The sequence below is a fragment of the Python bivittatus genome, unplaced genomic scaffold (assembly GCF_059951505.1).
Source record: "Python bivittatus isolate LINGU-HERP-01145 unplaced genomic scaffold, Pbiv_v1 ctg000080_np1212, whole genome shotgun sequence".
In the NCBI taxonomy this organism is placed as follows: domain Eukaryota; kingdom Metazoa; phylum Chordata; class Lepidosauria; order Squamata; family Pythonidae; genus Python; species Python bivittatus.
The window spans coordinates 44,270,195-44,280,399 of NW_028277035.1; the positions used below are offsets into that span (position 1 = coordinate 44,270,195).

General features: G+C 46.6%; 1 protein-coding gene across 1 annotated transcript; it reads right to left on the reverse strand.

Moving 5' to 3' along the window:
* Positions 1-1,825: 1,825 nt before the first annotated feature.
* Positions 1,826-6,335, reverse strand: LOC103065281 (alpha-2Da adrenergic receptor-like). The gene has a single exon (XM_007420318.3). The coding sequence runs from the start codon at positions 5,820-5,822 to the stop codon at positions 4,614-4,616; it is 1,209 nt and encodes a 402-aa protein (XP_007420380.2). The 5' UTR covers positions 5,823-6,335; the 3' UTR covers positions 1,826-4,613.
* Positions 6,336-10,205: the final 3,870 nt, after the last annotated feature.

The window sequence follows — 10,205 nt, forward strand, 5'->3', positions numbered from 1 at the left end:
GTTTCTCTGAGATAGAACTGAAAGAGTAGAGAGACCATCATCCAGCCCCGCCCAACTTGCACCATGATGGTTGTTCAGTAGAATCTCCTTCCGAAGCCCAGCAGCTCCAGGCTTACAGCATCACAGAGTTTGGAAGCTAAAGGGAGCGCAGGAGCTTGGAGTAAGGCCCTCTGGCTTGTGGAATCCAGCTCCCATGGCGCCAACAGCTGTTTTTAGATAGGTTGAGGGTCAATGTTTCAAGTTTTTCTATTTTGAGCCACAAAGCTGGGGAAATTAGTCAGCCTTTGGCTCTGCATGTCTGAGCCAAGAGGGCTGGCCAGTCTGGTCCTTTCCGATCCACACTACATTCCACCCTGCCTCTTGAGGAGGCTTTCCCTGCTCTGTCACTTAATCTTCTCATGCCCCCTTGCATCTCCATCTTTCCACACATACATCAGCTTCGGCTACGTTGCCCTGGTGGAAATGTTGTGTGAGAAGCCCCACATCCGCTGGGCTCTTTCGGGAGGCTGCGAGGAATTCTCGCAGGAATCTGGGCTGCCTCTCGCCATCTGTGTGCTTCCACCCTTCTGCCCTTCCAGCAGCTGCCTCACCAGCAGATTCCCAGAATGGGGCTTTGCTCTAAATATGACCCAGTGCAGCCAGTGCCAGCAGAACAAAGTAGCTACAGTCCATGTGCATCCAACTTCACTCTTCCATTTGGTGGAAATTAAAAGAAAAAGGGTCACAGTGATCATGGCCCATCAACAAAAAAGAGAGCAAATGAGCTTGGAGAGGAAGAAGAGATCTTCTCCTCTCCCTGATCCCCCCCCCCAATTTAATATTTTAAATCTATGCAAAGGAGTGAAAGGCAGAAGGCAGAAAGCTGGTCCCCATCTCCCATCTTGGTCCAACAGGCAAGCTCAGGACCACTCTACCCCCAAGCTGATACCTCTAAAGGGAAATTGAAGAATAGGGTGGGATGTAAAATGACAACTGGATCGGGGATAACCAAGAAACATCCTGAGACTATATTGCTCTTCTTGCTTCCTTGCACCATCATTTTTATCCAGCTCCCTGTGGTCCCATCTCCTCCTTCAGACATCGAAGCTCATTTCCAGCCCTGTTGTCTCCCATGCCAGCTGGCTGCCAGCACGTGGAACTCAAGAGATGTAGGATGGGAAAGGGTCATTGTCATAAATGTTGTATTGCAACCCGGTCAGGCTCCATCCTACTGCCTAGGATACAGACCCGTTTACCCCAATCTACATGATCCAGGCATCTAATATTTGGTCAAATCCTGAACAATCCCAAGGGCCACATGGAAATCCCAGAGCAGAGTAAACTTTTCAGTGAATTTATACTTAAATGACAGAATGTAGGCAAGTAGAATTTGCCTAATAAAAAATTAAAAAGCAAAAACAAAACTGCCTGCTGAAAATGCAGCACAGACAATCCAGGAATCAATAGCCTCACAGAAGGTGTGGCAGCAGGACTACATGACCCAAGCACAGCTTCAAACAATAGGCAGGTGAGAGTGATCTGGAGCACTGCTGCCAACCCCAAAGTTTCCCCCCACCCCCATGTTGCAAAGGCCATTTTTTAGAAAACATGTGCTAAACTCCACTTTTCCAGCCATATAGTGATTGTGGATGCAAGATTGTGCATCTTTAATGATGGCCAACTTCGCCCCTGTACCCCTTTGCAGTGTCCCCAGCTTAGTGCAGGGCAATACTTTGTAGAAGATGTTTGTGGAGATGTCCAGGCTGCATTGAAAGGACTGTCCATCAGGTTTATCAAATGCCAAAATTGCTCCATTAAAAAAACAATAAAAAACAGAGCAAAAAACAAAATTAGACCAAACCTTTATTAGGACCAACCAAAACGCCACGGAAGAGCACAAAATTTTAACTCTACAGAATTAGTGGAAGGGGTTGTTGATGCCGAGGAAGGACAGTTTCAGCATCCCAGGAAGATGAAAATGAAATGTGAAGCATGGAGACATTTTAATTGACTCCTGGGTAGAAAGAACTATCAGGACAGAATTTTGGGCTGGATGCTGGAATGTATTTGAAACATGACAGGTAAAATGCTTTGTAATGAAAAGGCAAATCTTAGTGTCAGGTTCATTGGGATGTTACAAGAAACAAGCTTCCTTTCCTTCAGGTTCTTTTTCCTTCCTGTTTACTGCTGTGGTCAATCTGCACATGAGAACCCAGCTCACCCAAACTTTCAGAGAGAGAATAGTTAGACACCAGCTGCCCTTCTAGGTGTCTGGAACTGGGATGAGTAATATGGTACTAAACGGGCCTATCTCCGTGGATACCTGCCTAATTTACGCCACCCTTGGTTTGCTCTGTTTTCTGAGAAGAGTGAGCTACCAGATGTCACTCTATTAGCTAGTAAAAATGCTTGCCTTGTTTGTAGTTTTATTGTTTGATTGGTCTCCTTAGCAACATAATCAGTAATGCTTACAGGAAGAGAGACTTGACATGAAATCACCCTCATTGATAACTATGTGTCCCAGTAGAAGCAAGGTAGTAGTCTTAATGTGGACCTATTAGGGACTGAAGGCCAAGTCCACAGAGTATTATCCAATCACAGGGGGCAGATGAGCAGAAAAGCCATTTTTACACACAGGGAAGCATATTAAAAGAGCAGTCTTGCGACTGCAAAGTATATTCTGTGAATCAGCCTTGAGTTACAACGGTCGCCAGTTTTTCTGCCCTTAAAGAGGCTCTAAGGCTTTAATTAAGTTCCCGACAAGCAGAATTTGCCTTGTTTCCCCCCCCCCCCGCCCTTACTGTACCAGGAGGAGATACATCTGTTGAATGTCTATTCAGCACACAGCTATTAAAAGCTAAGACAACAAGGTTAAGGTTAGAATATGAGGCAGGAGCCCAGGACCTGAAACTGCACCTTGTGGGACTCAGGGCAACTGCATGTGTTACTCTGCTAAGCATATGGGGGCATGAGAAAGAGACCCCTCAAGCTGATTGTTGGGAGGAAGTGCCTAAGCGATGGCAGGCTGCTTGGCTGTGGCACCAGCTTCAGCCTGGGAAACTAATCTCAACAAACCGGAACAACAGGAAAAACCTCATTGCTGGAGGCAGGCAACTGCCCTCATAACACCTGAAGGGCAGACACCTTTCCTGTACCGACAGGAACCTCTTTGCCAAAGCCTACCCCTGGCATCTGCCCAGAAGCAGGATCAGGGTAATGTTTCCCTGAGCCAGGTGGCTGTGTAAGCTGTACAGCATCTCCCTTGTGGAGCCCAGCTCCCACTGGGCCAGCAGGCAGGCTAGGCAGAGGACTCTGAAAGCGGCAGCTTCACACCACCAAATAATATACGTACCGTCACCCACTATTCTCCTCCTCACTCTCCACCCACCTGCCTTTCTGCAACCCCAGGACCTCCCTAGGATAAATTGGTTCCTTGCTCAAGTTGTCTACTCTACTGCCCTTAGGAGAGTTCTTCCCAACTGGATTCTCCATCCAGATGCATGGGGTGATCATCCCTCAAAATCCCCGGTCAGCGAGACCAGTGGCTGAGTATATGGGAGTTGTTGTCCAGAGGGCACTGGGTTGGGAAAGGTTATCTTAGGACATCCATGACTTTGCTCCTCCCCTCTTTGCTCTTTCTGTGGAGGAAGTCAGCCAAAACTCCAACTGCCCAGGCCCCAAAGTGACAAGGAAACAATGTGCAGAGGCAGAAGGCTTCTGGATAGGACTATGTAAAGAGACAAAACATGAGGGTATCATCACAACTCTATCACACTGTATTTGTGAGTCTTTCCCTCAGGGTCCTCTGGCTGGCCACTGTTTCTGATGGAGTACTAGACCACAAGATGGATCTTCTTATGATTTTAATAGGCCCCCCATTCTTTCAAATGCCACCACCCTTGTTTTGACAAGGAATAATATACGTGAGACAGAAAAACATTCAGGAAGGATCGGCTGTACATTTTTAGTTCCAGTACCAAAATAGTTCAGCCTGCTGAATCCCCTTTAATAGAATCTGCTTCTGTTTCCCCTTCCCACAGAGCAGCTGGGATAAATGAACGTTCCCTCCAAAGCTTCCGTGAGTTAGAACTGGTTTTGGAGCCTTCCATTTTAGGATTATGGATGGAGCCCAACTGCTGAGGTGGATCAGTATAACTTGCACCCCCAAACCAAGGATTAGGGTTAGCAAAACCCAGCACATACACCTGCTGGTTTATTACAGCAACGGCCAAAATTTTGAGGAAGTCTGCCACAGGGAGTCAAGGCTGCCATAGTAGACATTATAGTACATCAATAATTTCACCTCAGTCACACCCTAGTCCCACTACCTCCATTATTTAGCTTGCTGAACAATGGATCAGGCAACCACAACAAGCTAGAGAAGCAGGCAGGAGTGTAAGACTGACTCTTGCCAATCAACTGGCTCACAGAAATCTTACTTCTTGTGGCATTTCTGCATTTATGCTACACGCATGCTTGAGGGTGGGGAGGTCTTCAGTAAAAAGCGGCTGCAGAAATACTCTGCTCCCCAACCTCCACCAGTTACCTTCTCTGTGACCCCAGGAGGACATTTCGTAGCCAGCCCCCTGTCCATCACACCTCTCTCAGGCCCCAACAACCCTCTAGCAGAGTCCTCATTTTCGGCACAGGAATGAGTGGGCAGGAGACAGGAGTTGCTGGAAGGCTCTGCGAAAGTCACGGTTAAAGACAGTGTAGATGATGGGGTTGAAGCTGCTGTTGCAGTATCCAATCCAGAAGAAGAATTTGAAGAGGGGCTTGGAGATGCAACAGCCTTCCCCAAGCACAGATTCCAGGCTGTAGGTAAAGAAGAACGGGAACCAACAGAGCACAAACGCTCCAATGATGAAAGACAGGACAAAAGTGAATCTGCGTTCCCGGGCTTGCATCAGCCGATTGGTGGAGAGGGACATGTCCCTGCTTCTGCGCTGATGGAGACTGGAGGGAATTGACCAAGAAAGCCTTGGGGTCCTTGGTGGCCGAGCACTGCTGTTGCCACCGTCATCTGCTCTCCATTGCCGAGAGAGCTGGGACAAGCTAGGCTGGGGACGAGGAAACTGGCCTGGCTCCATCCCCATCTTCTGCATTTCCCCAGGAGGCTGGGTGCTCCCCCTGCAGGGATCATACTTGGCCACAGGGATGAAGCTGGGATAGGACACCCGCCGCGCTGCAATGACCACTGAGTTCCTATGTTTGGCCACATGATAAATCCGGCAATAGACAGCAACCATGATGAGGCAAGGGGCATAGAAGGAGGCTGTGCAGGAGGCCAGCACATACCAGGTGTCGTCATGCAGGAGACAGACCTGCTCCTGGTGTCTGGATTTAAACAATGGTGGCAGGGATACAAAGGCAGCAATGGCCCAGACGGCCCCAATCATACCTTTGACCCTCCGGGGGCTCCTTTTCAGGTTATATCGGGCAGCTCGGGTGACTGCCCAGTAGCGATCCAAGCTGATGGCACAGAGATGCATGATGGAGGCGGTACAGAAGAGGACGTCCAGCGACAAGTAGAAACTGCACCAAAGGCGGCCAAAGCACCAGTAGCCCATGACCTCATTGGCCAAGGAGAACGGGATAATGAGGGTGGCTACCAGGATATCGGCTGTAGCCAAAGACACCAGGAAGAGATTCTGTGGGGCCCGAAGGGCGCGGCTAGTATATACAGCTAATACAACCAGCACATTCCCTATAAGTGTCACAAGAGCCACAGTCAGAACTGCCACAAGGATGAGAGCTGTGTCCAGAGGCGAGTAAGGAAAGATGGTAGGTGCCTGCTCACTCTGATTGCTAGATCCATTTTGCTGTGGCTCCATCCCATTCATTCCCAGACCAGGCCATACCCCAACTGCCTGTGCAAGGTTCACCAGCTCCCAAGTCTTGCTCGGGCAGGGCAAGTTGTACAGCCAAGATAGCTGCAGAAAAGAATGGCACTGCCACCAACCTTCTTCTCAGTAGGCACCATTCTAAGCTAGGAGCCAACAGCACAGACCCGCAGTGGCACTGCAGAATCCAGCGTATCACATCAGACGTTAAAGCAGAACCACAGTCTTCAAGGAGGCATGATGGACCTTGAACAGTAAAATAGATCCTGGAGAGCCCTTCTGGATCCCAGACTATTTTGGGACAGGCGGCAGATCTGATAGTTCCCCAACTCACTCCAAGTATTGTCACCAGTTCTCCCTGTTGCTGCAACCTTTCCAGATTGGGTTGATGGGAATATCCAATGCAATCTTGGTGGGCAGACAGAAAACTCCACTCTTCTTGATACTTCTTTTTCGCTGAAATGATGTGAAGCTCAGTAGTGCTGCTCCAGCTCCGAGTCTCTCTGAGTCTGGTCTTTGCACTCCCCTTAGGGGAGGGAAGGGAGGGGCTGACAGAGCGGCTGGCCGGCCTGCAGGCACCCAGCCAGCTTTGGCTGGTGGTGGGAGAGGCCGTTTGCTGCCAATGTTAATGAGCTTCAGAGAATCTCCCTTGTTGCTTACTATTGCCCCACCTGGTAAGTGCAAACTGGCAGCAAAGGGGCAAAGGACTGTGCCCAGCTGCCTCAGTCAAATATTCCAAACTACTTTTAAAATTATAACTCTGCAGATCATTGACCTCAGCATAAATTCCTGCTAAGAAAGTGTATCGAGGCTTGCAATCCTTGTTTGTCCAACTAGATGGAGAAGAGATGGGTTTCTTTATTTTCTAATGTTCCTCCCTACCAATAAAATTTTCTGCTGGGGCTGAAATATGTTATTGGCTTAATGACAGAAAAAAGCATTAACTTCTTCTCATAGTATTATCTTTTTCCTTCAATCTGTTAGAAGCCCACATCCATCTGGAAGGAATCCAGCAAATAGCCACATTGGCTGAGGATCGTAGGAGTTGTAGTCCTAGAGAGAGTTGTGTCTCAGCAAGGTGGCAGTGCTGGCCAACTTTGGGCTCTGAAGCTAAGCACAGCTAGGCCCAGTTAGGACTCGGATGGGAGCCTCCGGAGAATGGTAGGACCGGAGAAGCAAATAAAAACTTCCAGGAAGATGGTAACGGCAAGCCACATCCAGACTGTTCCCCCCAAAACACGCATGCTGGCATTCAGTCACCGGGCATCAAGCCCAACCTGAAGGAGACTTCATTATGCTTCTAGTGGGAAAAATAAAGGAAAAAAAGATGGGTACATTTTGCTAGGAAAACTCCCTCCTGGATTCTGTGGCCGTGGTTGCCTAGAACTGAAACAAGTACTTCTGCACACACTTAGAGGAATCGTCTTCATTAATCCATCAAGTTCCTAAACTGAAGGCTGCATTTTTAAAAGCTTTTGGGCAACCACAGTCTCAAATTAGCAGGGTTTGAAATAGATCAGTTCTCGCCTTTGTTCTTCTCAGCTATCTGCACTGTTCTTCTCATCTTGCTTTTCTTCCAGCAGGTTCTGACACAGCCCCAAACACACCTTTGCCTCCTCACTGGCAGGTGTAGAGGCCCGTTTGAACTCTTTTGGGAGATCCGTCTGGCCCTGAGCATCCGCCCCTGGGCTGGCTCTTCATGGAGCTGTAATTCAAATTCCCATTATCCCACATTGCCACCCAGTGGCCAGACCTGTCAGTGACACCGACCTCGCTTCTGAAAGAGGCTGGCTGAAGTATTACAGAAATAGCGTTAAGTGCCAAATAAAGGAGTAGGTTGAATATAGCTCACCTACTGACGGGCGTTTGGGAAGAGTGGGCGGCTGAATCTTTTTAAAGGAATTGTTTGCCGAGGGTCTTTGTGAACCATTTATAGCCACACAGTTTCTTTCTCAAAACCAGCCTGCAATGCAAAGTACAGTATCTCAGGGAATTATTCCTATGCTATATTAAATACCAGATTTGCCCAGAACTGACTTACAAGTAGTTAACAAGACTGCCTAAGGTGTGAATCTGGAAGAACTATATTTATGTGCACAAACCCACAGACGAATGATGATGTACAGATCACAAGGTAATAGTCCTGTGTTTCTCGGAAAAGTCATTGGGACGTGTTTCACTAAATGTGATGGTTTTTCATGGAAGCAACATTCCTTGGGATCATTTCTGGGCCATTGCAATCTAGATGACAGATACGGACTAACTCAGGGCTTCCCAAGCTGTGGGCCAGGACTCGGGGAAGGGGGTTGCAAGCCACTTAGAGGGGGATCACATTTTTTTAAACCTGACCAGGCTTGCTCAGGCACAGTGGGAGTTAGTGTGAGCAAAACTTTGCTCTGGCCTTTGCTCATTTTGTCTGTGCAAGCCTGAAGTGCACAGTTATGGTGCTATATACATTTAATTATTAAAATAAGTGAGCAAGAAGTTATTTCTTCCTGAACTCTAATCCAATGAAATCATTTATTTGTGGTATGTGTGTTTGTGTGGACACACGTGTATCATTTTATGAGTTCACACCACCACAAGGGAACCCTGAGCTGATTTCAGATTTTTAGAAAGGGCCATACATGATTATCAGTCATTTAGAGGTTCCTTGTTTTAAAAATATGTACGGTATCTGTTTTAACTGGACACTTTTGGAGGTAGTTAAAAGTTACACAAGTTTTTATTTTAATTTGGACTCAGACCAAAAAGTGCCTTACTGTACAAGAAAAGGAGCATCTTCAACAGCCCATTTCTGTTTTTTCAGATACACTGGATACACTTGGATACATTGTTAATTTATTGCATTTGTAAAATTTGGATGCGTGATTGATCATTGTCATGCAAGGATCTGTACATCTGTATTTTGTTCATGCTCAGGCCTGTCCAGAGGTTTTATGGCATGCAGAATGCTGGAGGCTCTGCTACAGAATCTGTGCACGTGTGAGGCTTTGAGGAGGAAGCGCCAAGACCACCGCAGGAAATGCAACAGTTGCATAAGGCAGTCCTATGCATGCCTGCTCTACATTCCCAACTTCCAAGGGCCCTGTTGCCGGAAAGGAAGACAGGAAATAACCGTATTTGCCAAGGATTTTGCTTTCTCAAAAATCCTCGTTGAGGGCTTCTTCTCACTGTTGTTTTTTGGCAGGGAAATGTACTCTCCCTTTAGTTTGCTTAATGGAATAAAAAGTCTCCATGTGTTTGAATTCCAGTGGGAATCACTTCTTAATGAAAAATCACTATGAAAGGCAAAGGCAACTGCTACCAAAGATCCTGCTGCCCAACCACGTGGGATAGGATTTTGCCTTCTTGGGCACTTTTTCAGAATGATGTTGCTCCATTTCCTTGTATAACAATACATAGTGGGTATGTATTGTAGCCACGGTATGGCTGGGTGAGCCCAGTACCACCTACAAGCACTGCATTCAAAACCCATGGTGTAAACAAACTTCAGTTCCTTGAGTTCAGATGCCTAGGCAATTGTGGTTAACCAGTAACAAAAAAATTGATTTTCTCATGAGGTGAAAAAGAAAAGAATTTGGGTATCAAATCTATGGCTCATTGCAGTCTATTAATATCCTGGGTAACAATGGTTTCTATTTGTGCCCGAATTGGACCCATAAATGTCTATTGTACTTCCTTCTCCAAAATGTAATACTATTCCTGGGACCTGTTCATCAAGAAATAGAAAATTATATATTTTGATACTGTATAATATTCTAGCTTGCTTAAAAAGCAGAGGTATCAGTGAACTTTACTTTTGAAGTGGTGATTTAGAAACACACCTGGATGCTCAAGTCATGCAACAGGGGACTGCAGCTTCAAACACTGGACAGAAGCAGAAAGGCAAGATGTCCTGGGACCATGTGCTAATGCAAGGATACAAGTGACAGGGTGCACGTTCTGGTGACATAATCATAAAGTAAATGTGAACATGAGACATGGAGAAGAGCCTATGGGAACATCAGAAAGTTTTCTAGTGCTTGCCATTTTTTTTTTTAAATAAAGCAATCAAAGCAACCAATGTTGTGGCTGCATCTGCTAACTCAGCCCATTTTCAGGGTCGGCATCAAGCTTCAAAATTCAGATTCTGCTAATGTGCTAGCTTCACACACACACAACCTGCAAGCATTTTCTTATGTGTTCAGATTCTCTGTTAACATAGGATTTCCTATTCTTAAAAAACAAAGGGAATGGCTCCGATCTTATTATGGCTGATAGCTGCTGATCTGCATTATACCATTGGTTCAGCTTCAGCTGAGATTCAGTGGTAGCCAAGAGAATAGTGTGTCACGTTTTATAAATAGAACACATCAAGTTGTTCACAATCTGGATTTTTAT